Source organism: Polypterus senegalus, chromosome 7, assembly GCF_016835505.1.
Source record: "Polypterus senegalus isolate Bchr_013 chromosome 7, ASM1683550v1, whole genome shotgun sequence".
In the NCBI taxonomy this organism is placed as follows: Eukaryota; Metazoa; Chordata; class Cladistia; order Polypteriformes; family Polypteridae; genus Polypterus; species Polypterus senegalus.
In genome coordinates, this window is record NC_053160.1 from 70082090 (window position 1) to 70109957 (window position 27868).

At 36.6% G+C, this 27868-nt stretch overlaps 1 protein-coding gene across 1 annotated transcript in view; it reads right to left on the reverse strand.

Annotated features, from left to right (window-relative positions):
- Positions 1-27868, reverse strand: part of fancc (FA complementation group C) — a 107117-nt gene that overhangs the window by 49954 nt on the left and 29295 nt on the right. Inside the window, exons 5-7 of the mRNA XM_039758851.1 lie at positions 7273-7386; positions 6786-6850; positions 3098-3262 (exon numbers count right to left, since the gene is read on the reverse strand). Of these exons, the coding sequence (XP_039614785.1) occupies positions 3098-3262; positions 6786-6850; positions 7273-7386 (344 nt within the window). The remainder of the gene's footprint in view (positions 1-3097; positions 3263-6785; positions 6851-7272; positions 7387-27868) is intronic.

Here is a 27868-nt window from a genome sequence, read left to right on the forward strand (position 1 = left end):
ATTTAAAATCCAGTTATCTTTACTATCTCACTATGGAAAATACTGTCTGAACGACACCTTAAGTCCTTTTAAGTGAGCTATTATACTACTTTTTACACTGGTCTTTTTTGATATGATTCCCGATTTTGGTAGATACCTTAAAGATGGTTATGGAACTGTTCTGTAATCCTAGGTTTAGTTTATTTATTTCTGAAAAAATATTAGATAAGTACGCAAGCTGTTGAAGCAATTCACTTTCATGAACCTTCAAAAATACCTTGAACTTTATGTCTCAAATCAAACAATCTTGTGAGTACTTTTCTTTGTGAAAGCCACCTCACTTCTGTGTGTAAAAAGTAATGTAGTATGGAGGCTGTCCATCTCTTCACACAAAGATTTGAATAGTCTGGAGTTTGTTGAATTGGCCTTAATACGATTAACAACTTTGACAGATTGATTGAGCACTTCCTTCAATGAATCTGACAGGGGTTTAGACGCTAGGCTTTGTCTGTGAATACAGCAATGACTCCAAGCTACATGGGAAGCGACTTCTTTGATGCAACCGCATAAACCTATATAACAGCCAGACATAGATTTTCCACCATCCGTGCAAACACCACAGAAATTGGCCCAATCAATTTAGTTTTGACAGAAGTAACAGTGAATGACATTAAATATGTCCTCGCCTTTACATCTTTCAGTGAGATTATAGCAAAGTAAAAGATTTTTTCAAGCATGTTATCATTTAAATATCTTGAATAACAAACAAAATTGACTGATTGGAAACATCAGTGCTTTCATCCACCTGTACTTAAAAGACACAAGGAGATATCAAATTTTCAACGATTGTATGATTTTTACCTCTTTTAGCAATACAGTAACTTATTCTTTATGATGCTTCAATCGCATTATCATGGACTTTGTTTGCAGAAAAGAAACAATAAGTTAGATTAGGGCTGTTTGATAGTTGCTGGAAAAACCGAACATCTTTTTGTTTGTAAATTGGATGTTTTGTCTCTAAATGGCACATCAACAAAGATGGTTTCATGCTACCATTAGACAATATCTCTCCACAAACAACGCAACAGAATATTTTCTCTTCTTTAGTGGAGCACTGATGTTATGAGTTTTTTAATAGTGCTAACTTTATCTCTTGCAAGAACAGGCCTATCAGTCGCTGCATCCTGGTCCCCTTGTGATTGTAAATCATCAGAGTGCTTCAAAGTACTTGCAGCTGCCGAATCAACAGGTTGAATTTCAATGCTAACTGAAGCTTTCTTAAGAGTTCCTGTTTTCAACCACTTATCCATTTTGGGACACAAAATAATATCAATCGAAGGTCACTCAAAACAATAAATAATAGTTATTCACTTCAAATTAAGCACCCATAAAAAAGGAATGATCTAGGCCTATTAATACACATTACTCACTTGACAGCCAATCGAACACTAAAATGACAGACCACTTCAATCACAGTGACAGTTTTGGCAAAGAGATGGAGGACACATGTGCAATCGTGTGACATGACTAGTGGTGGGCGGGTCTAGTGACAACTTTCACATGTCTTTCTTTGTAAACCAAAACTCTATAATTTTGTTTATGTGTTTTTAATTTAACTCCTTTTATTGGTCTTTTCTGCCATTACAAATATTTTTGCATACTTCCAACCGGTCCCCTGCGTATACCAATACCACAAGTTAGGAACCGCTGGTTTAGAGAAATTGCAAAAGAAAAAAAATATATCTAAGTGTCAGTGAGTACGGTGTCCTACACATTCCAAATTGGAAACTGGTAGAAAGTCTGATAGGAAGAGATCTGGCAGACCCAAAGTCACAGAGGGTCACCAGCTTGTGTGACAGGTGCCTCACAACACATCAGCTTCAAGCACAGCTTAGCTGTGATCAAAAAAGCAAGTCTATGTTTTTGCAGTGAAGAGAAGACTTTGGAGTGCAGGTTTAACAGGGAGAGTGGATGTAAGAGAGCAATTCCTTAAAGTACAAGATAGGGCCTTGAAATACCGGCTGTGGACTACTGCAGACTGTAAGAAAGTCTTATGAACCGATGAATCAAAATTTAAAATCTTTGGTTCATCACGCAGGGTGTTTGTATGCAATCAAGTTGGTGAAAGAATGGCTCCTCAGAGTGTGACACCAAATGTCAAACATGAAGGAAGAAATGAATGGTCTGGTTTTTTTTTTTTTTTGATAGAGACATAGTTGATGACTTGCACAGGCGACTGGCATTCTGAACCAAAAGGGTTACCAAAGTTTGGCTGTTGTATTAGTAAAAGGTGGCTACTTTGATTAATCGGAAATCTGAATAAAATTTTGTACACTTAATGATTCCTTTACTTATTTTTTTTATTTGCTATTGTTTATTTGTTCTATGCCTTTATTTCATGAAACATTAAGACTTTAAACTTTGTGCATTTCTATAAAGACTGAAAAAACTGAGGTGTTCTAAAACTTTTGACCAGTAGTGCATATACAGAATATATACACATTATAAAAAGGAAATGCTCAAGTATGCTTTGCTTAGGTAGATTTTTTCTCTGAAGAAAAAATTATTTTGTGTTTTTGATGCAAATTGGTTTGCCATACCTAAAAACAAATGGAAAGCCATATACAAAGCACATTAGATTTTATTACAATGCACATGCAGTATATTTCTAATTCTAATACATTCATTGATAATTATTAATTCTAAATCTTTTTTGCATTTATCAAAATTGTTATCAATACTATTACATCTCCCCGTGACCCTGTGTTAGGATATAGCGGGTTGGAAAATGACTGACTGACTGACTATTACATTTATCTGAATGACTGTATCAAGATATTATTTTTACATTTCTACACATGATTTTGCATAATATGATTATATGATAATATGAATACATTTTCACACAAGATCCTACTTGTCAGGTGATCAGTGAGAAAATAAATGTCATTCAGAAAAACAAATTATGTTATTTTATCTTGGTAATCATTTCAAAACTAACATTTTATTTTATTATATAATTTAATTTGTGGTCTCTAACAAAAATTTTTTAAAAAAAAATCACATGAAGGAGCTAGCTTCAGTCATAATATAATATAATAATTCAAAATGTTCTTACTGTAATAAGGCCTTGTTAATGGACTCAAATAAATCAGTATTCAGCACCTCTTCAGAATCAGATTTAGAGTGCAAAAGCAGGGCACTGATTAACGGAGTGGCATCAGAACAAGTAACAAGAGGTATACAAAGAGTAGATAAACTGTTCAGTCTTTCAGGTGTTAACCTGGAAAAGAATGCATTAGTGAAATTGCACAAATCCTTTTAGATAACTTAGGTATTTTTATAAAATAGACGTGCTGTTAGTAAAACACATTTTTCAATTAAATGCATTTTAATTGAGAAATATTTCATGAATATCTACAGTTACTCCGGAATGAAATGTACATAACTCATACGCATAGTGGTAGAAACAATAAATAGTATACACAATTTCTGCAGTTCTTTACCTGAAAGTAACAGTGGTTGCTGACAGACATATCACTGTTAATTTAATCTGAACTAGGAAGAACATTTGGAAATTATCCTTTGTCAGTGAGTATGCTATTTATTTAATTTTGCAGCACAGTAAACAGCTGCATAATGTTATTGTCTTAAGAGTTAAAAACTTCTGGGTAGGGAAGCAATGACAAGTATTGTTAGAAAAAGGATACGTCTTCATCAGTTCATCTCTGTATTGTGATGAGTAAACCAAGTGGAGTTCGCATTGCCATGAGTTAGATGAAATCTTGTAAATGTTCCGGAAATTTGCCAAACTCAGCAAAATGCATTGAAATCAGTAATGTAGGAGAAACTGAACTAGATTTAAATGGATTATAATGGTGTAATGGACTTTATCCTTGAGGCAGCAATGATTGTCCCTGTGCCACCATGATTCAAACAACAAAAGTCACGGACTGAACGATATCCACAAACAAAATACAATTGGCTATAAATAAGTAATAAGAAAAAAAAAGTACTGTTTGAATCTGATCTATCTGTGCAGATATGTCATACTTTTTTCTTCCATCAAGAAGATAGAAACACCAAGTAAATAGTAATAAATCTTTCATCATTATTATTTTCTCATAGGGTCTAATATGTTTTCTGAGTCAGGAAAGAGGTAGGGGGTTCTCCTTTAATGCTTCTTTTGACTTGTTTTTGTGCCACATGGCTAATTACACATGCATCGGCTGGCTTATGAAAACAGCTCTGTGGCACGTCTGATCAGTGTTATATATTCAGCGGCAGCACCCATAATGTTCTCATTATGGTCAGGTAATACCCCCTTAAAATTACAATACTGATTTTTTTTTAATGCATGCAGGGTGCAATTCTAGATGGGTTACAGAATGGGCATTGACATCATGTATGTGCAAGAGCAAATTGGGCAGTGAGTTGGAGTACACATGATGGAAAGTTTTCCGTATTCCTGTTACAGCTCTGTTATGTCACACTGGCCTTGCAAAGCATCATGTGGAGCCGAGAAAAAAAATATCCATTTAAGCTGGCCACGTCAAATTTCCTGCTAAATTGTTCAGCAAACAAGGTCACTGGTAAATATAGTATATTCACTGCAAAAAATACTTTGACAAATTTCACCGGTCAACACTACTTGTATATTGGGAATCAATAGTGCTTATTACAGTTTGTTAAACGGGGTTTATTATATTTCATTTGTATGATGAATTTAGGTTTATTTGAATAAGATACATCATTATATGAATAAATTGTATAAAGTGCATTGTAAACTTCATAGAGGAAATTTAGCATTTATTTTATTGCGTGTATGTAAACAGGAGTTTAACAGGCAAATTCCTTGTTTGAACAGATTTGTTCAGCGAACACATGACAATGATCTCATGGGGTTGAATGAATGTTTTTCAAATATAACAGAATACTGGAATATATGCAAATAGATTGAAAGACTGAAATATAATATCATTGTATACTATTTAAGCTCAGATAAACTAACCAGTGTGTGTATGCTTATAAGAACAGATTAAATAAGCACCGGGGATCTTCTTGTCAACATATTATATAACTTCAATGACAAGCAAGAACACCATTAAAAATTATCAGTTGCCCAATTTCAGCTAATGCATTTATTGCTAAATTCTTGCATAATCAGTCATCAAGGCACTCTATAAAGAACGGCATTTGGAAACACCTCTTCAACATCTTTGTCGGGCTGGGGATCTGCAAAACCATCTCAATGTAAACAATCATCTCAAATGGCCTAAGAGGAAAAAAAAGACAGTGCAGTGTCTTGCACTCAAATGAAATACAGTATATGATGCAAAGCTTGATTTATGTACTTTGGTTTGAATAATTCAGGGTGTATGTTTTCCTCTGTTTTAGCTTGTAGTGTTTGATATGCATGGTTTCTCTGCAAATAAACATACGCTTAGATTGAAACAATGAATTGGTATTATCTCACTGGAACTACTTTGTTTTTATTGTGACACTAGCAGTCACCGATGGTTTAGAGGCTCTATAGAATGAAATTAGATACTTAACCAGGTCATAAAAGGTAGATAATAGTAAAGAGAACACTTTTCAAGTTAGTGCAAAATCCATTTAAGACTGCCATCACCAACGTGGTGGGGGCCAGTCCTTGCAGACAGGAAAACTGAGAGCAATATTGGTCTCAGCCATTATTAAGATATTCAGAGCATTAGTCTTTGCAGTGAGGGAACTAAGAGCAAGATTGGTCTCTGCTATTGCTAAGAACTTCAGAGGTACGTATTGGGGTGTGCACTAGTAAAACATCTATACTAATAAAAGGCAAAGCCCTCACTGACTCACTCACTCACTGACTGACTCACTGACTCATCACTAATTCTCCAACTTCCTGTGTAGGTAGAAGGCTGAAATTTGGCAGGCTCATTCCTTACAGCTTACTTACAAAAGTTGGGCAGGTTTCATTTCGAAATTCTACGCGTAATGGTCATAACTGGAACCTATTTTTCGTCCATATATTATAATAGACTTCTGCTTGATGCCCGTGGGAGGCGTAACTCCCCTGGCTCCTTTTACGATATATATATGACAGCAACACTCATCACTCACAACAGTGACAACACAATTACATTGACAATCATGTTACGTTATTTTCAAAATGTTTCCTTTTCTTTTTCATTACTTCTTTAACACATTACTTCTCCGCTGCGAAGCGCGGGTATTTTGCTAGTAGTTAATATGCTTAGGGACAGTATTTAGGAATTTCTATTATTAATGTTGTCCAACAATAAAAAAATGATTTTTTGGAGGCTAAATTACCTCTCATTAACACTTTTATAATAAAACATTTTCCCACAATGCTGCATATCTGAGCCACAAAAACAATTGTTAGGAGCTTTTGTACTCGGTGCTGCCAAGACAGGCTCTATCCCATAAAGCTACAGAATATATCAATCGGGCTTATAAATAGATGGATGGATGGATGAATTGCAAAACTATGTGTATGTGTGATTTATCCAAATCGTGTTGATTGTGTGCTCTTTATGGCATATCTGCATTAGGTTGAAATCTTGACACAAAAGCTGTTTTTTAACCTTTAGAATAAGCATATACTCCATTAAACCACTTATTTCTAGGAGTTTAAAAACCTGATACATAAAGCAGTTTAGTTGTAGTTTTAAAGGTAATTATGCTCCTTACAATATTAGAAGGTTAAAAAATGTACTCACTAACTTGGTTGTAATGAGGAAGAATTCAATTTCATACGATAATTTGTTCTAGTAGTTTTCTAAGCATTCAATACATACCATACAGGAATAAAAGGTTCAGTACAATTGCCTCTGTTAAGTTCTTTCACTAATGAAGAAACAACCTGTGAAAATTGATATATTTCAATAAATTAACTGCACTAGGAAAGCTTTACATTAATTTCCTATACTATTAGGCTTGTATATTTTCATTTAATGAACAGATACCCTCCCCAAGTCATTTGTATTATTTTTAACTTGAAAAAACATGTTTATATCAAGATCAAGTTTTCCTTTTGAGATATCACAGTTATAGAAAAAGTTATGCACAGGTAACCAGTATTCCAGTTCCTCATTTTTAATCAACAAAGTTTCAAAAGCTTCCAAAATATATTATTATTTCTGGGATTAAAATAAAAATGTTCTTGACATTGGTATTCACTGTTCATTAAATCAACCAAAAGCTTAATCAATGTTATTATCAATGCAAAACTCTGTACTTAATTTTAGATAGACTACTGGTGATCACCAAATAGCAAATCCTTACATGTTTAAGATAACTTGAGTGATACTCGTCAGATGTGTATCCTAGGAGACGAATAAAAGAGTCCAAAGAATAGATGTAATCCCCAGGACCAGAAATTAAATGTTGTAACAAACTCTAAAATGAATAAAAAAAGACAGTCAGATACAACATCTTAATCTTACAGAGTCTTCTAGAGTATGACATGAAAAGCTTTGCACAACTAGATTTGGGGATTTTCTGCCAAATGTCTATGCTCTGTCAGGTTGGATGGAGACTATCATTGGACTGCTATTTTCTGGTCCAGAGATACTTGATTGTGCTCAATCTGGGCTGTATTGTCTTTGCTTTGTACTTAAGATAATTGTCCTATTGGAGGATGAACCCTGTGGACCACCTAGGCACATTCAGCTGCCTTAATCCGACACTGACAGGCAGACACAAGTTCCAGTCCAGCACATATGTCTTATTTACAGCAGGGCAGCGCTTTTTTCCTGCTCCCCACAGCACAGCACCCTTCTTCTCTCTTCTTTCTTTTCCTTTTCTTGTCTTTCCCCTCCACTTCTCCAGGCAAGTTTCATCCACTTCCTTCCAACTCTGGCTCCTTTTACGATAGCCCTGGGAGTGCTCCAGGTGGCCCATTAATCGGACCCAGAATCACTCCCAGATGTGGTGACAGCCCAATTTAGGCTTCTGCAGCTCCCCCTGGAGGCCCCCATGAAACCCAACAGGGCTTTGCCAAACTCCAACTTCCAGCATACCCTGTGAGAATCCATAGTGCCACAGCTGCCCAGGAAACCTGCCCTCCAGCATCCCAAGGAAGGTATTGCCCTGCCAATGCTCTCTCACCAGGTCCTTCAATGCAGTAGGCATCCTGACCAGGTAATGGCTGTGGCCACCCATCACAACCCTCAGCACAATCTGTGGTCCAGAGAACTCTGGAGCAGACTTTCTTTAATATCCTCAGAGAAAAAAAGTCAAAACCACTTAATTTTTTTTTCCCACCAAAAAGAAAAAAAATGTTTCTACATTTAAATATCGAAATATCAACATACTGTAAATACAGTTGGAAAAATATATCTAGTAGAGTAGTAGAGTCCAACTGCTTTACTGATGCAGATTTAGTACACATCCTTCATGTGACATCATTCTGTCATCAATTGAGACATCAGAAGCGTATTTCTTTGCTCACTTTTCTTATATTTTTCTGTTGCTTGAGAATGAGGGGGTAGAATATCAGTGCCTGATCCACATGAGCAATATACCTCTTGTGTTATTGTAGGCAACCACAATGCAAAGCTTAGCTACTTCCACATTTCGCCTGACAGAAATAACAGTTGCTGCATTGGGGTGCTAACGTCTATCTACGTGATTACAATCATTTTGTCACGCACCTACTTGCACCATGGTGAACTTTCAGATGACCGAATTCACGAGGCATGTCATCTTGGTTCAATTGCACAATGCTGTATACATCGGTTTCACTGTCTTTGTTAATGTCTGATGATCAATTCACATTTTCCTTACTATCGCTTAATTCAACTAATGGTTCAGTTTCAGTTTGTTTTACATCTGGCTTTCCAGCTTCTCATTTACATGGCACTTAGTTTTGGACAAAGGTGATGCCCAACTATTGAATATGGATGTTACAATAGAGTGGCAAAATGCAAATAAATATTTATGATTTTTGTCAGTATAACATTATTTTATCCAGTAGATGGCAGCACAATATGGTCCCAAGTGTTATTTGGGGTTAACACTATAAAACAAATCATTATGTCCTCCCAAATTTGACTTGGGTTTTACCATAATTACATAGAATTCCAATTGTGACTTATGCATAGGGTTAACAACAAGGAGGTTAAAAATATAAATTTTCTTTGCTCGATTCAGCTTTCCCTCAAACCAGGTTAGTCTCTCATTTGCTATTGCTAGAAAAGCACCCCACAGCATGAGGTCACACAGAATGGTATTGACCAGATGATGAGCAGTATCTGGTTTCCTCCAGATGTGACTGCTAGAATTGAAGTCAAACAGTTTAATCTTGGTTTCATCAGCGTAAAGGATCTTGTTTTTCACTGAATGAGTCTTTTAGGTGCTTTTTTATAAACTTTAAGCAGCCTTTAATGAGTCATCTGGCCACTCTGTCTTAAAGCCCCGATTAGTATAGTGTTGTAGTGGTGGTTGTCCTTCTGGAAGTTTCTCCCAACCCCATACAGGTTCTCTGGAGCTTAACCATGGTGACCACTGGGTTCTTGGTCACCTCTCTTACAATGGCCTATCTCCCTCAATTGCTCAGTTTGGCTGAGCAATTAGCTCTAGAAAGAGATGTGGTTGTTCCAAATTTATTCAATTTAAGAACTATAGAGGCCACTGTGTTCTTGGGACTGTGTTTCAATCCTGAAAAAATTTTTTGTATCCTTCCCCAACTCTGTGTGTCAACAGAATCCTATCCCTCGTGATAATGCCAGAATTTTTATATTCGATACCAATAACATTCAAATGTTGTGATACTCAATGCCTTTTTGATACCATAGCAAAAGCAGAAATCTTATTTAATGGTCTTTTTTTTTTTAAAAGTACTTGCATTATTCAAGTGAAAAATATTTTGCCTTTTTCTGTAATATAATATAAAATATATAAATACTAATAACAACAGCAGCTATAAAATAGTGGTATATCCATTCAATAGTTATCCAACTATCATTTACGTAATCTAGTATTGGAATTAATAAACATTAAAATGCAAAGCTTACATTTTCATGTGTTATAGATTTGGGGATCTCTTAATGTAAGAAGAAATAGAGTAGATTTGAGCATTGGGTTTGCAAAAGATATTATCATGGACTACCTGATACTTGCCTTGCACACATTCCAAATTTATTCCTAGACATTTTCTCTCCAGTAACTGAAAACTACTGGTTAAAATCAATGCTAAAAATAAAAATTCAAACATTATTATATGTGTATTGCTGAATTAGTGAATTCCAAGATAATGCAGGATATTTTAATTTAAACAAACTCTTTAAAGCTGTTTTTGTAACGAATTGTTCTTAAAATCTGGTTTAGTAGAGAATTCTTTTGTTAGGTTCATAAAAAATTGATATAGTAGGATTTATAAGGTTTATTGCATCATTAGCTGTTTAAAAAAATTACTAAATAGTAATATTTACAGATGAGTTCAATTGATTCAGTTTTCAAATGTTACAAATGTTCAAATGTTTCAGTTTTAAAAAAAATTCTATCCCTCCTTTATTTTTTCATTTGACTATTTTGTGGAGTTTGCCCTTTAATTTGTATCTGAAAATCTTCAGCCACAAGGGCATCCACGACTGAATTTAAGAACCTGCAATTACTGTAATAAAGCAATTTTTACATTTATGTAGTGTTCCTCAGTTACTGCTTCTTCACAAATGATAGTAGCTCACTAAAGCTTTCATCAAAATTCTAGAGTTTGTCTAGTACAAGTTTCATTTCTCAATTAATCATCCATCCATCCGCCTATCCAAAGTTTCAGAGAAATATACAATATGAAAGCCATAAACCAATCCAAATAAAAATAAAAATCCTAAAACCAACTCTTTAAATTTTACAATATCTAAGCAGGCTTCCAGAGTTTGTAACAGGAGAACATCAGTGAAAAAAACAAAGGATGTGGGTATTTCTAAAATTATGGCCATCTTCTACTAAGAGATGGCAGAAACTTAAATATATATATTTCAACAGTAGCTTAGACCACACAAATTCAAATGAACAGATTCCAGTGACTGAACCAGCATGTGCTAGTCACTAAGAAAACCATCAAACATGGCCATTGGTTAGATGTGGAACTGTGGGTCTGGTAATGCTTAGTTTCCCAGATATAATTAGTCTGTAAGGTTTCAAGACTACGACTGTTTATATGAAAATGAATCTAGAAAGTTCCATTTCATTTACAGTATATATAAAACACAGCTGCCCACTAAATGCTTAGCAAATGATATTTCATGAAAAACATTCTTACATTTAGATTTTTTTTGCTCATAAAATCTGAGGAAAATCTAAACGTAGCAATACTATTATTCTTGGAATCAATCAGGTGTTCCATAAAATGAAAATATAAAGACACTAGAGGAAAAGATTTTAAAATGATAGCTAGTAATAATGAACAATTCTGACTCAGCTTTGTATATTGTCTGAACTGGTCTGCAGAGGACATCCATGGGACATTTGGACAATAAAATCTCAGCCTTGTTTACAGACAACAGCTCAGCATTTAACACCATTGTGCCATCAAAGCTGACAATCAAACTACACAGTTTAAAACTTTGAGCCATTCTCTGTGACTAGATTTTGGATTTCCTAACCAGCAGACCTTGGCATGTGCAGACTGGCAGCATCACATCCTCCAGTCTTAACCTCAACATAGATACTGCATTCGGTAGTGTGCTGAGCCCCCTCCTGGACTTCTAGTTCACATATGACTGTGTGGCTAGACACAGCTCTAACATATCATTAAAATTTGCTGATAATATAACCATAAATAGGCAAGATCACCAACAACGATGAGATAGCTTACAAAAAGTAAGCCTACTTTTGATTCAATGGAGCTAAGACAACAATCTCACTCATAAAGTCAGCAACCAAGGAACTGTTCATAGACTTAGGCAGCAGAAAACAGACTACAGTGCCATCTACATCAGAGGGAAAGTTGTTGAAAGAGTGAGCAGCTTTAAATTTCTTGAAGTGTCTATCACAGATGAACTGAAGTGGGCACAACATGCTTCGGCTCTTGCCAAAAAGACTCACAAATTCCTCTATTTCCTCTCAAGTCCAAGGACAGCTCACATTTCACCATCTGTCCTCAATATTTTCTGCTCCTCATTAGATGTACCTCATATTGGTAGAACACCTGCTTGGCTCAAGGTCCTCCAAAAAGCTGGTGAAGGAGAAACAGATTATTACCAGCATAGTCATTTTTCTCACTCCTTCCTTCAGGCAAATAGTACATGGGCATTAGCATTCAAACAGGTAGATTCAGAAATACTTTCTGTCCACTGGACATTAGGTTGCTGAACAGTGAATTATAAGAGGAAATATTTAACATAAGTGGTGTGTATATTCCAGATGTACAGTACAGTATATATACACTAACCAGCAAAATACCCGCGCTTCGCAGCGGCGAAGTACTGCATTAAAATTTTTATTAAGAAGAAAATTTAACCTTTTTAAACTGAGGGAAAATATGCCAATAATTATTTGTTAAGGATCTCTTTGTATACCATGTTGTCAATTCGGCCCTCCGGTTGTAACATGACCAAGCTGTGCGCTGAGCTTACTCTTTAGCATGCAACTTACAGTTGGCCATGTGAACAGTAATCTTGTCTCAAATCTCACAGCTTGGATTGCTGCTGTCATAATCGGTTTGAGTTTCATGGTTTGTTTCAATTATGACAGTATTTGCAGGATTTGTTGTAATTAAGTGACATTCAGCATCTGTCAAGCGTTGTAAGCACACAACCGGTTTCAACAATAAAATCACATCCAGCTTTTGAGAGTTTAAACATTCATAAACATCAAAGTGTCCACTACTGAAATCGTCACCTGTCAATCTAAGATGTTTAAGAGGCATTGGCGGTTGTCGAAAGGTGTAAAATATTTGGCCATTTCGGTACACTTGAAAGCGACAACCGAACAATTCAGCGGCAGCAATCAACTCACATGCAGAACCATAGGTGAAGGGCTTAAGCATTTCACTCTTATAGTGCTCCTGTGTAGTATAATTATCTCCTGTACCGTCATCAGTCCACACCTTGAACCTGTCCCAGTCATTCAATACATAAGACACAATATTCCTCCGGATATCCGAGTGAGCCTGATGTGGCCGTGCAATATGTAACAAAGAGAATGGAAAAGGTAGGTGGTATCTCCGGGCATGGAAACGACTCGGCAAGTGATAGTTCTTTGATCGATAGTGATCATCTCGATAGACATGGTAATGGGGGTTGGAATGATAAAGGAAATGGGTACCTGAGAAATGTAAAGTAAGTCTAAAATACCTATACAATAACTATAATTGTAATAAACAAACAATAAAACAGCGGAGAAGCCGTGGATTAAACAAAAAGGCTGTAGTTATCAGTAGGGAGACGTGAATCCCGTGGCGAAGCAAGGAAGGGAATGTAGAGACTGAAGCTACGGACGGCCTTATGGAGGCAGGCAGCCAATAACGTGGGAGGCGTTGGGATGGGGGGCCCAACGCCGCCTCACACGGTGACCGAGCTGCAGGCTATGGACGTATATTTGTATGTAAGTAGGATTCAGTTAGCGTTGGGAACCCGTGTACCAAATTTCTTGAAGATGGGCCCATAAGTAACAAAGACTGTTGAAAAGTTCAATATGGCGGCCAACAGTGGCATCATACCACCGAAATAAGTACATACATTGGTTTCGGTTAGTGCAGGGAAGCCGCCTACCAAATTTCGAGAAGATGGGGCCATAAACAAGAAAGTTCAACATGGTGGACGTTGTTGACCGTTATGACCATTACATGTAGAATTTTGAAATGAAACCTGCTTAACTTTTGTAAGTAAGCTGTAAGGAATGAGCCTGCCAAATTTCAGCCTTCTACCTATACGGGAAATTGGAGAATTAGTGATGTTTGAAAATTCAATATGGCGACTGACAGTGGCGTCATACCACCGAAATAAGTACGGACATCGGTTTCCGTTAAAAGTTCAATATGACGGCCGACAGTGGCATCATACCACCAAAATAAGTACCAAATTTCAGCCTTCTACCTACACGGGAAGTTTGAAAATTGGTGACGTTGGAAAGTTCAATATGGCGGCCGACAGTGGCGTCATACCATCGAAATAAGTAAGTACATCGGTTTTGGTTAGCGCAGGGAAGCCACCTACCAAATTTCGTGAAGATGGGGCCATAAATAAGAAAGTTCAACATGGCAGACGTTGTTGACCATTATGACCATTACGTGTAGAATTTCGAAATGAAACCTGCTTAACTTTTGTAAGTAAGCTGTAAGGAATAAGCCTGCCAAATTTCAACTTTCTACCTACATGGGAAGTTGGAGAATTAGTGATAAGTCAGTCAGTGAGGGCTTTGCCTTTTATTATTATAGACTAGCAGAATACCCGCGCTTCGCAGCGGAGAAGTAGTGTGTTAAAGAAGTTATGAAAAAGAAAAGGAAACATTTTAAAAATAACGTAAGATGATTGTTAATGTAATTGTTTTGTAAGTGTTGTTGTCATATCTATTTATCTATCTATTATATAGCAAAATACCCGCGCTTGGCACCGGAGAAGTAAAAGGAAAAGGAAACATTTTAATAATAACGTAACATGATTGACAATGTAATTGTTTTCTCATTGTCATGAGTGTTGCTGGCATATATATATATATATATATATATATATATATATTGTCAGGGATTTCAGGGGCCATGACCCGGCCGGGATGTCATGAGGGACCGGATGTGGGTCTGTGCCCACCCTGGATCACGTGGGGGTTGCCTTCGGGTTGCTCTGGGGCCACGGATACAGGGCATGGACGCTCCACCCTGTAGGGGCCCGTGGTCACCGCCAGGAGGCCCAATGCCTTGGGACCTGTTACCCCAGCACTTCCGCCACACCAGGAAGTGCTGGGGAAGATTTAGGGCGGCCGGAGAGCAGCGGGAGGACAGCGGCACTTCCGCCACGCTGGGGCGTGGCCAGAGGAGGAATGCGGGAACACCTGGTGCTCATCCGGGAACCATATAAAAGGGGCCGTCTCCATTCATTTGAGGCTAGAGTCGGGTGGAAGAAGGACAAGGCAGAGAGGAGTGTGAAGGCGGCCCGAAGAAAGGCATTGTGGCCAGGACTGTGACTTTGGGGTTTGTGCACTTTATGGACTTTGGGCTGGGTCTGAGTGACCATTATTATTTGTGTAAATATTGTAAATAAACGTGTTTGTGGGTGACATGAACGTGTCTGCCTGTCTGTGTCCGGGTCAACTTCCACAATATATATATATTTATATATATACACACACAGACACACACACACATATATAAACATATATATATATATACAAATATAGACATATATATACATATATACACAGTTATATATATATATACTAGCAATTTACCCGCGCTTCGCAGCGGAGAAGTAGTGTATTAAAGAAGGTACGAAAAAGAAAAGGAAAAATTTTAAAAATAACGTAACATGGTTGTTAATGTAATTGTTTTGTCATTGATATGAGTGTTGTTCTCATATCTATCTATCTATCTCTATATATATATATATATATATATATATATATATATATATATATATATACACCTAAGCAGCAGCGAGAAGTAGTGTGTTAAAGAAGGAAAGAGAAAGAAAAGGAAACATTTTGAAAATAACGTAACATGATTGTCAATGTAATTGTTTTGTCACTGTTATGAGTGTCGCTGTGATATATATATATATATATAGCAAAATACCCGCGCTTGGCAGCAATGTCATGTGTTAAAGAAGTTATGAAAAGAAAAGGAAACATTTTAAAAATAATGTAACATGATTGTCAAAGTAATTGTTTTGTGTATTTGGCGGCAGCGTCACAAAGTTGTTTTCGATAGCTGCATCAGAAAATGTACCACGACGTATGACACGCCTCCTTTTTACTGTTTTCTCACAGCTTGGATTGCTGCTGTCATATATATACAACATACATACATACATATATATACACATACATATCTTCATATCTACATATCTATATACATATCTACATATACATATATATATATACATACATACCTATCTACATCATATACACACACACACACATACATACATACACACACAAATTATATATATGTGTGTATGTATGTGTGTGTGTGTGTGTGTGTGTGTGTGTGTGTGTGTGTATATATATATATATATATACACATACATATACTTGTGTGTATGTTTATATGTGTGTGTATAGGTTTGGTCACTGAGTGCAAGGGAAAAATAATAAATTATAGTCTATAAGTTATTAAACAGTAAAACATTAACGTTTTAAGAAGTACAGGTACATTGAAATTACATTTTCTATGTGAACGTTCAAATTTGTGCCTCTGGTAATGTGCCTTACCGGCAATTAAAGAAAATTAGTTTTGTGTCCTCTGCAGTGTTAAGAGAGAAAGGCTTTGGTTTGGGATAAAAGGAAAAAGGTGTAAAGAAAGGAAAGTTGCCTTTTTCTTTTATATAGTATAGAGATGTGTTCGCTGGCGTTATGATCGCCTTTTGGGGACAGTCGTGGGTCTTGTGTAGACTGGTGAGACGTCCCGCCATTAATCGGCTGTGATGGCACTGTCAGTCCTCCACTCCTGTGCATGTCTTCATAATCCGAGCTGAGGACCTCATAATCGTATACATGCAAAAGAAAGTGTGAATCGCCTTAATATTATTTTGCCGTGGTGTAGAAAAGGGGTCCCGTGTTTGCACTTGTCTGGGCTATAGCGCAGGGGGAGGAAGAAAAAAATTAAAAGTGCTCACTTTGACTTAAGGCAGAAGCGCAGTCAGCGTCTCAAAGGCGGCACAGCTATGCAGCGGCTGGCTGCTCGACTTTTGCTGGGCAGGAGACCCCTTTTGTACACACGTTCATGATATCAAAAGTCTCAGCGCTCTTTGGAGGTAATTCATATATTATATATATAGCAAAATACCAGCGCCTACGCAGAGAAGTAGTGTGTTAAAGAAGTAATGAAAAAGAAAAGGAAACATTTTAATAATAACGTAACATGATTGACATTGTCATGAGTGTTGCTGTCATATATATTCCTGCCTAAATAAGTCACCCTCGCTTCGCTCTTACTTTTTACCGTTCATTTAATCATGGCTAGTGGCGGAAAAATTATAAAATGGAAGGAGGATGGCTTTACCAAAACAATTATTGATGGCGAATCGATTATTCATAAAAGCTTGAATTGGTGATCTGTTTTTCTGTGTTAACCTCATATTTTTTCATACTTCTTCTCAAACTAAGGTGGTGCGAGGGTAAAATGAATCGGGATGCGCTGATCAATGTAATCGGTGTACCAGGAAATCATGCATTGACAAAAGCTCCCTTTGCTTGTAATGCAAAGTGTGATTAAATGCATTATTTTTAACGCGTTATGGAGCACATGCATCGAAGCTTCTCAGCTGTGCTTGTGCTAAGAAAAGTAAAGATTTTAAAAATAACGCAACACGATTGTCAATGTGACCTTTTGTAAGTAGTGCCTGGAGGATTCAGTGTGGAGAAACTCTAGAGACAGCGTGTGTATTAACTTGTGGATTTTTCTGTGAGTATTTGGTGGCAGTCTGACGAAGTTGCTTCGGAAGACGGCGTTAGCGTGAGCTCAGCTCAGAGCGAAATGAGATGAATGGGAGGGAAGATGATGACGTGACTCCCCCACCCGCCTTAACTGTCAATCCCCCACAAACACAGTCTCTCGGAATTTGCATAAGCACACCCCTTCACCTACAATTTTAACTTAGTTACAAGTGATCAAAACTCTCGTTTATATCCTGCGTCCTCTCATTAAACTTGTATCCCGCATTACCTGTGGGCATGTGAAATGCCAGCGGTAGCCTGTCTATGAACTTAATTTAAAGTTTAGGTTTACACCTTGCTTTCTTTCCGAGGTAGCAGCACTCATGAATATGGTAGTATATGTCACTTTCGCTCGCTTCTTATTGTTTCGCTGCCTTCTCAATTATATAATGCATGTTTTCTTAAGTGCTTTTTGGAGGTCTTCCTGGTTTTCTACGCACTGCGTTGACAGTCATTTCACTTGATTACGTCAGAGGCGTGATGATGTCACACGTCTTTCCAGCTCAACTCCATTACAGTTAATGGAGAAAAATACCTTCCAGTTATGACCATTAGGCATAGAATTTCGAAATGAAACCTGCCCAACTTTTGTAAGTAAGCTGTAAGGAATGAGCCTGCCAAATTTCAGCCTTCTACCTACACGGGAAGTTGGAGAATTAGTGATGAGTCAGTGAGTGAGTGAGTGAGTGAGGGCTTTGCCTTTTATTAGTATAGATATATATACTCGTCACCAAAAGCACTATTTCCTATTTAGTCAATGCACTGAAATTTGGCATGCTTATATATCCAGAGCACTAAGTAATCATGAAGAAATGACACTTCAGTTTATCAATATTTAGGGGTAAATCCCCCTTGAATATAAAAACTAAATACCACAAAATCTGGAAAAATGTTTTAACTGATTTGATTGAAATGTGGTGATGTTAGAAAAAATGTCATCAAATTGATTAACAGCTTGGTTAGTCAATATACATTGTTCATAACTGAATTCAGCAACCTTTTATCTGATTTGGCTATAAATTATTATGGTATTGATGAGGGATTTTAATGTACACACTGATGTGGAAACTGACACTTTTAGCAAATGTTTTACTTATGTGTTAGATTCTGTAGGATTTTGTCAGATTTTCAAAGGTCCAAACTCATAATCATAACCACACATTAGATTTAATTATAACTTACAAAGTTGAAATTCAAAATTTAAATATTACTCCATTAAATTAAATTTATTTCCGATCACTACTTAATTACAATGATTTAGTCCTGCCCTTGCCAAGGCACTCACAGATTAAAACAAAGACAGTGCAACATCTAGATTGTAATTCTGCTTCAAAGTTTATAGATACTTTGAGTAAGTCGACTGCGGTGGGCTGGCACCCTGCCCGGGGTTTGTTTCCTGCCTTGCGCCCAGTGTTGGCCTTGGATAGGCTCCAGCAGACCCCCGTGTCAATGTAGTTTGGATATAGCAGGTTGGATAATGGATAGATGGATGAGTAAGTTGTGTGTAATTGTGGAAAACCATTTAGATCAGTTAACATCAAATGTAAACATGGAAAACAATTTAGATCAGCTAACATCACATTATAATTTGACCTTGAGAGATGCTCTGGACGCAGTGGCTCCCCTTAACACAAAAGTAATCAAAGAACATAGAATCTCTCCCTGGTTTAATGAGAACACTCAAGGTCATAAATTAGAGTGTCGAAAACTGGAGCGCAGATGGAGAACAACAAAGCTACATGTCTTTCAAATTGCATGGACAGAGAGTGTTAAAATTAAAAAAAAACTCTATTTACAGCTTGCTCAGAATACTATTCTACAATAATAGATAGCAATAGTAAAAATCCTCAGGTACTGTTTTGAACAGTGGCTAAATTAACAAATGGGAATTCAGATCAAAAGTGCAAAATACCAACAGATATTAGCAGTACGGACTTTACGAACTTCTTCAATGAGAAAATTAAAAATATAAGATCCCAGACCTCAGCATCACAGTACAAACCACATAATAGCTTAGTCTCACATTGCATTCAACACTTTAGTAATTTTAATCCTGTAACTGAGCAGGAAGTCTTAACTTTAATTTCTAAAATGAAACCTACTACTCGTTCCCTACATCCAGTGCCAACAAAACTAGCAAAAAATGCAGTGAACGTTCTTGCAGCGCCTATTCTTAACATTATCAATAGTTCATTATTGCATGGCACATTACCTGATGCACTAAAAGTGTCAGTCATTAAACCATTACTTAAAAAGTCAGACCTAGACCCACACATACTTAATAATTACAGACCCATTTCATATTTACCTTTCTCTCTAAAATACTAGGAAAAGTAGTCGCCAATCAGCTTCAGTCACACCTTACGCATTAAAATTTATTTGAGAAATTCCAGTCTGGTTTCTGTACTGGTCATAGTACAGAAACGGCACTAACGGGCTTGTAAACGACATTCTGATATCCTCGGATGAAGGAAACTTCACTGTAATTATGTTGTTAGACTTCAGTGCAGTATTTGACACCATTGACCATTCCATTTTACTGCACAGGCTAGAAAAAGATGTTGGGCTCACTGGCACTGTGCTCGCTTGGTTTACTGGTAGTTCTTATTTATCAAACCGATTTCAATACATAAACAAATGTGCTGACAGTACTCCATCATTATACACTGAAGTGATATATGGTGTCCCGCAAGGCTTAGTACTGGGACCTTTATTGTTTTCACTTTACATTCTTCCACTAGGATCTATCATTAGGAAGCATAATGTTTCCCAGATGACACCCAGTTATACCTTTCATTAAGATCTAATGAAGTTTCTCTAATGTTGTCTTTAATTAGTTGTGTTAGTGAATTAAAGGAGCAGATGAATGATGAACTACCTATCTTTAAACACCAATAAAACAGATGTTAATTATTGGAAGGAATGATGCTGATCACAACAATATTTTGTCATCATTCTAACAACTCAGTTGGAATCACCATTAATTTTACTGAATCAGCCAGCAATCTATGAGTGATCTTTGACTCTAGCATGTCATTTAAAGCACACATTAAAAGTTTGTCCAAATCATGTTTCTTCCATTGTAAAAATGTTAGGAAATTAAGGCACTTTCTAAATAAACAGGATTCTGAGAAATTAACTAATGCATTTATTTCTAATAGGATTGACAACTGCAATGCGGTGTTCACTGGATGTTAAAATTGTTCTTTATACAGCGTCCATTTAATCCAAAATGCTGCGGCAAGAATTATTACAAGAACAAGAAAATACAACACATAACTTCAGTTCTTAAATCCTTACACTGGCTCCCGGTTAAGTTTAGGGCAGATTTCAAAATCCTCCTTTTAACATATAAAACCTTAAATGACTAAGGTCCGGCTTACTTGTCTGAACTTATGACTTACAAACCAGATCGCACATTAAGATCTCAAGATGCCGGTCTGCTTATGATTCCAAGGATTAATAAAATAACAGTGGGAGGTCGAGCTTTTAGTTACAGGGCCCTTAAACTGTGGAATGGTCTGCCTGCTACTATAAGAAATGCCCTTTCTGTCTCAGCTGTCAAATCCCGGATGACGACTCACTACTTTAGTTTAGCATATCCTGAATAGAGCTGCTGATTAACTGTACAGACTGCATCTCTGTTGTTAGTCATTAGCACTAAAACTTAAGTAACATGACAGTTATAATTTGTTACTAACCCTCGCCTATTTTGTTTCTCTTCTTGGTACTCAAATGTGGCACTTGGTGCCATGGCCCATCTGCCAAGTTGTTTTGCCTGCCTAAGGTAAAGTCATCCCTGATGGAGGATCGCAGGAATCGTCGGGTAGAGTGGTCCTTTCATCGGATTGGTTGTCTCAGCTGTGGAATGGCCAATTGGGGGAGGCAGCTTGATGGCTGTGGTCTCCAGGACTCTAAACAAATCTGAATCATAATATGTGATATCATCTACTGTTGAATTCTGCTCCATACTTGTAATATTTTTATTTTCAAATTGTATTGAGGATTATTTGTGTTCTGTTCTTTGTATTGTGTTGTATTGACCCCTACTGCACGCCCAACCTACCTGGAAAAGGTTTTTTTTTTGCAGGGGTTTCTTGTCTTCTAAGAGAGTCAAGGCTGGGGGGCTGTCAAGAGGCAGGGCCTGTTACAGCCCATTGCAGCACTTCTTGTGTGATTTTGGGCTTTACAAAAATAAATTGTATTGTATTTATTATATAAGTATGTGAAAACCACTATGATAACAAAATCAACATCTATGCCTTTTTGTACAGTATAACAGCGAGTGTGCTTGAGGTAAGAACATGCTAGAGAACATATCCAACCCAAAGACTTTATCCACAGACTTATTAACTCTTTCTTTCTATTTTCTACTAAGTTTTTCTTTGTTTTTTGGTAGATGCATTACATTTTACAAGTCTAAATCAGTAAACACTGCAATAAATCCAAGCAATTCAACATCAATATACATCAACATTCAATAAACATAAAATATTAACTTCAAAAATAAATGAACAGTTTACTTTTCAATTCCTTTTTGCAGAATTCTAATTTTATTAAAGCATCTATAACCTTTAAGCAATATTTGGTAATAGTTTTTTTGCTTTTAACTTAACATCAACTTCAAATCAAATCAAAATCTTTATTGTCATTGTAGCAATGAGACTTTTTACAACAAAATTTTAGGTGCAATTTTCCAGTGCCAAAAAAAAAAACCCAATTACTCAAGTTAAAACTAAAATAAAAAGGGAATAAAATAAGTACCAAAACAATCCATGACAGCAGAACAATGTTTTCCACTCATACATACATTATATTGAACTTGTCCCTTATCCAATGTTAACTTAGAGCTGTATTGTAAACATGAGTGTATTGTATTGTAAACATGAAGGTGCACTAGGTCAGATTGACCACTTAGCAGCATTCAGCATGGTGATGGCTGAAGGACAGAAACTGTTTCTCAGTCTATTTGTCTTAGTCTATATGGATCTGAAACGGTTGCCTGACGGCAGGTGTTCAAACAATGCATGTCCTGGGTGTGATGGGTCCTGAAGAATTTTCTTGATGTTCCTGAGGCACCAGGAACTATGTAGTTCTTCTAGTGAGGGGAGAGGACAGGCAACTATCCACTGGGCGACCTTAATGACCCAGTGAAGTAGGGGCCAACTCTAAACCTCTGAGTGAGATCACTCAGGAAGTCTTTGATCCAAAGGCAAGTGGAATGTGGAAGTCCTATGTCTGACAGTTTGGTCACCAGTCTGTGGGGTAAGATGGTATTAAAGGCAAGAGCTGAAGTCTGTATTAAAGGCAGAGCTGAAGTCTATGAAGAGCAGCCATGTGTAGCTCCCCTGCTGCTCCAGATGGAACAGAACAGCTTGGAGAACAGTGGCCACAGCATCCTCTGTAGACCTGTTTGCTCTGTAGGCAAACTGGTGCGGATCAAGCATGGGAGGAATGAATGACATGATGTGGTTTGTGATGAGCTTCCCGAAGCACTTCATAACCAAAGGGGTAAGGGCAACTGGCCTGCAGTCATTAAGACTGGTGATGGTCAGTTTCTTGGCCAGAGGCACTATGACAGAGGATTTCAGGCAGGATAGCACAGTGGACTGAGACAGAGACTGGTTGTATATCCTGTTGAAGACCCCAGCCAGTTGGTCTGCACACTTTCAGCACGCATCCTGAGATGCCGTCAGGTCCAGCTGCCTTTCGTGCGTTGACAGCCCGCAGCATGCGTCTCATCTCGTGCACCCCCACTGTGAAGATGGGGCTGTTGTTGGTATCTGGAAGGGGTCTGGCTGTCTCCACTGGTGGATCCACTTTAAACCAGGCAAAGTAGTAGTTCAGTTCCTCATAGTTAACCAACACCAAATGAATGATGTTTGACTTTTAAATAAAATCAAATTACACTAATCAAACATAAATTCAGATGGTGCTAAAAATAGCACTATCAGTTCATACTTTTATTGTTTTGATTAGATGTTTTCCAAAACGCAATAAAAATGAGTAACCTTGAGATGTACATGGGAAAAAAATATTTAAGAAAAAATCCACCAGATGGCGCCTTTAATCTACATAATCAGAAACTAATACTCAAAATACAGCCCAGGCATTATAAAGAATAAAAATAACAAATCTTCTATTATACTGTGTTTAATTAGGTAGGCATTCAGTTTGGGAGGCAGCATCAATGCTCCAAATTGTCCCTGAAAATAGATAAAAAATGCAGAGGGCTTGAATGTGTATTTTAATAACAAGATATGCTGTAATGGTAAAATAGATTACTTTTAAAATTAAGCTACACATTGTTTGGAGAATAATTGTTTAAAGGGTGCAAACACACTGTCTATTACAGAGGACTTGATTCCTAGTGATCTCAATGAATTAAATATTATGTAGGTAAAGGAAGTCTAGAATATACTGTATGATCATCACGCACAAGGACCGATGGGAATAACATCTTCATATTAAAATATCTCCTACATTGACACTATATTTTGCATGAATAAAGTAGCACCAGATTGCTGTCAAGCTGTCAAAACTCAGTTGTGACTAAAGTGGAGTAAAATTTACTCATGATGAAATTTTGCCTTTAAAACATACACAATTCCATCAAATGCAATGACATGTCTGACTATCAACTAGACACTGGTGTAATATTTGTGTCAAAGATGCTAATGAACTGGCAATTTCACAAGGAAAAAAAATATATATAGTACAGTACAAAGAAATAAATTCAAATTGTTAACCTTTATTTAGGGGTTTTTGCTTCAACATATACTATAGAATGGGTCCTTAATTCCGGTTCTGTTGGGCTGCAGGTCTTTGCTCCAATCTAGTTTCTTAATTCAAAGCAATTTATTACTGCTTAAGTGATTATTTCTCAAGCAACATTTTTGTGCTTCATTTCATTTTGTGTGTTTCTTTGTTAAGATTCCCAAACCTTCAACTGCTTGTTTTAGTCTTAAACAAATTAATTCACTGTTTTTAATTGCTTCTCGCTCTCTTAACCAGCTGTCAAATAATGAGACGCAAATGACAAAGGAACCAGTAGTTTCTAACTCATTGGTTCTCAAGTTCAGCCCTTGGGCTCCTTTCCTAATTAAATGAGTTGTTATTTCCCATGTTCTGTGTTTTGGGGTCAATTCATAAATTACTAAACAGCATTTCCTAAATTTTTATTGAAATGTAGTGATCATTAGAATATGCTATTTACAGATAATTTGAATTTTTTTAATCTTTATTTTTAACTTTTACATTAACCTTTATACAGTTTTCACTCTGCTTTTCCCAATGTTATGGCTATTTAGAACAAATTTTATTAATGAGCATGCTAGCTATAAGTAGCTTCAGCCTTTCACTATCATTTACGTAGATGTCTCTTCTTCACATTGTTAGTTGACATTGCCAAATTACAATTAAGGGAGCAAAGTCCACACAGAAAAGGTGAATTAATAACAACAAAAAAGATTTAAACATTTAAATCTATAGAAAAATTACAAAGATTTCTAAATTTCCTATAAATGTAAATCCCACATTACTGTACTTTTTAAATGTAGACTAAAGAAATAAAAAGACCACTTAACTAAACAATGATACCAGTTAGAGGTAAAATGAATCAGTGATTGTGAAATGGGTTTAAACAAAACCTGCAACCACATTTGGTCCCAAGGATGTAACTAGAGAAAAACAAACATAACCTGGTCCCATATACTAATGTTGTGCTCATTATGAATCACAAAGTTAAATAAAATATTTGGAAAGAAATGGAAAATTAAAAAGTGAAGGACTGGGTGTAACTATTTGGCAAAATGAAATCACTAACAAGACAAAAAATTAAATAACAAGTTCCATTATCTGTAAGGATTGGTTTCTAATTAAGCAATTGGGTTGTAACAAAAATCTGTGGCCACTGCAGTCCTCCAAGGCTAAACTTAATGACTTCTGTATTACAGTAACTGCTATTACTTCAGTGCTCTTCCTTCCTGCTCTGCTCTTGTTCGTTTGTTGCAATCACCCTATCGTTTCTCTTGCTTGTCTCTTCTTCAAACTCAATTCTTCTGCATTCCAACTTTATTGATCACTATACATTTTTATGTCATTCTGGAGATTCCACCTGTGGCCACCACAACCCTTAAATGCTATACACCCAGTAACATGCACTGCTTCTCCTGTGTCACTGCTGTCTGTTTGGCTGCTGTTATATCAACCCCAATGGTCAAGGGTGTAACTATGGATTATTGACAAAATCTGGATTTTTAACATTTTATATTTTTATATTAATACCCCTAGTAAAAAAATGGCATGCCTGTAATGCGGAATTATGCTAACAAGTAACCATGATCATAATTGGGCCGTGGCATGTCTGACTTTAGCAAATTCATCCTACATCTGAAGCATTTTAGGTACTGTGAACTTCAATAAAGCATGTGATCTTTTGATCAATATATTGCTAATTGCTAATTATGGTTTAAAAATTTCATTTTAATAACAAAGGAAGGAAATCTAATTTATACTACTTAATTTGTGACTTTTCTTCAACTAATAGTCAGTTTCACAATTCCAGTAAGGTAAAATGTAATTTCATATATTTTAAAAAAATGCCTGTGTCTTTCAATGAGAGCAAGAATTACACCTATTATTATTAAATTATTTCCTACTATGTCCTGCTTTTGGACATGTATTATTTCAAATAGAACATGTTACTGAAAGAAAACGACAGGACTTTCACAAATATTAAAATATGATAGCTTAAGAACAATAACAGTCACATCAAAGCTACATGTTAAAAGGAACAATTAGAAAGACTTATCATTAATACAACAAACAGAAGCTAAAAAGCGTTTACAAGAACATGACACAATGGATATTCTCAGTCCGTCACTCTGTGCATTAAACCTTTAACTACATATATACCCTTTTTTCCTAGATACAGATGCAGAGTCAATCAAAGTGAGTGCAGACGGGGGCTAACTCCATCATAGCAAAAGTCCAAAGCTGAATATGAGAGCAATACAAAAATTTGTATCAGTATACTGCTGCTGGATTATGTGAATTTCCCCTTGGTTTTAAATCTACACTAGCTAAGAAGAACAAATACTGTAAAACAATATGAATTTAGTTTAAAAATCCTGACACAATCTTTACCGGTCACAATGGGCAGTCAGACACCCAAAAATGTTACTACAGCATTTGCACATGAAGCTGAATGCTGAAGTCAGTACCACCAGTATGGAAACTTCTAGCTGTTGACTAAACTCATCTTTTTAAATTAAAACTTATATACTATACTTTATGTATGTATGTATGTTTGCTGAAACGATTCTATTGTATAAAGGACATTCTATGCAGTAGGAACATTAACACTCAAGAAGTCTAACTTCAAAATTGTATCAACTAAAATTTTTATTTCTTAAATCAATGAAAAATAACACAACAGCCATATTCAGAAAATCACTACTGGCACAGAAAATGTGAGTGCTTTAAAACTGTGGAACAACTTGGCCTTGAAATGTGTTCAGACATCTGGTAGTTTCACATATCTGTTTACAGTTACCATTTAACAATATTTAAATGATGGCATAACAAATGCCTTATTGTAGAGATATCTTGAATGCATTCTGCAATGAGAGATAATGTGAAAATAGCCAAAAAGAGCATGCCTCAGTGAACATAAAGTTGCAAAAAGTTACAGATAGCTAAATAAGTGCAAGTTATACTTACACTAGTTGTCCCCTGGGGCTCCACCATTTATTAGTGAAACAGTAAAAGCTTTAAAAAAAAATAAAAAATAAAAAAAAAATGCAATTTTGGCCAAGTGGAAGGTAGGTAAGCTCCAACATCAATTGTTGGCACTGTATCTGATCCTGTTCAGCTCTGATGGGATAGCATCCCCCACATGGGGATAAAAGCACCTGGCCATGGTATCTCTGGCAATCAGCAGCTACCCTCTAAAACATACATTGCTCCGATCTCTTTCTCAGAAACGCCAAACGTTACTCCTTAACTATCTGTAAATGATAATGTCTGTTAAACAAACAGTGTTTCCATGAATGATGCTGTGGGCATTCCATGATATGAAGTGCATTCCATGTCTGACGTCAGAGGCATTGCAGTCTGTAGGTACACTCTGTTGGACTTGAACAGAGGCTGATGCGTGAGTCAGGTGGGCCCTGCCCCCCTCCCCTTGACCCGCAGCCGCTCTCTCGGATGTGTGCAAATAAATCAGTACCACAAGCTAACTACGATACTTAGCGTGATGACAGAAGTCCCAAAATCAATTGGAATG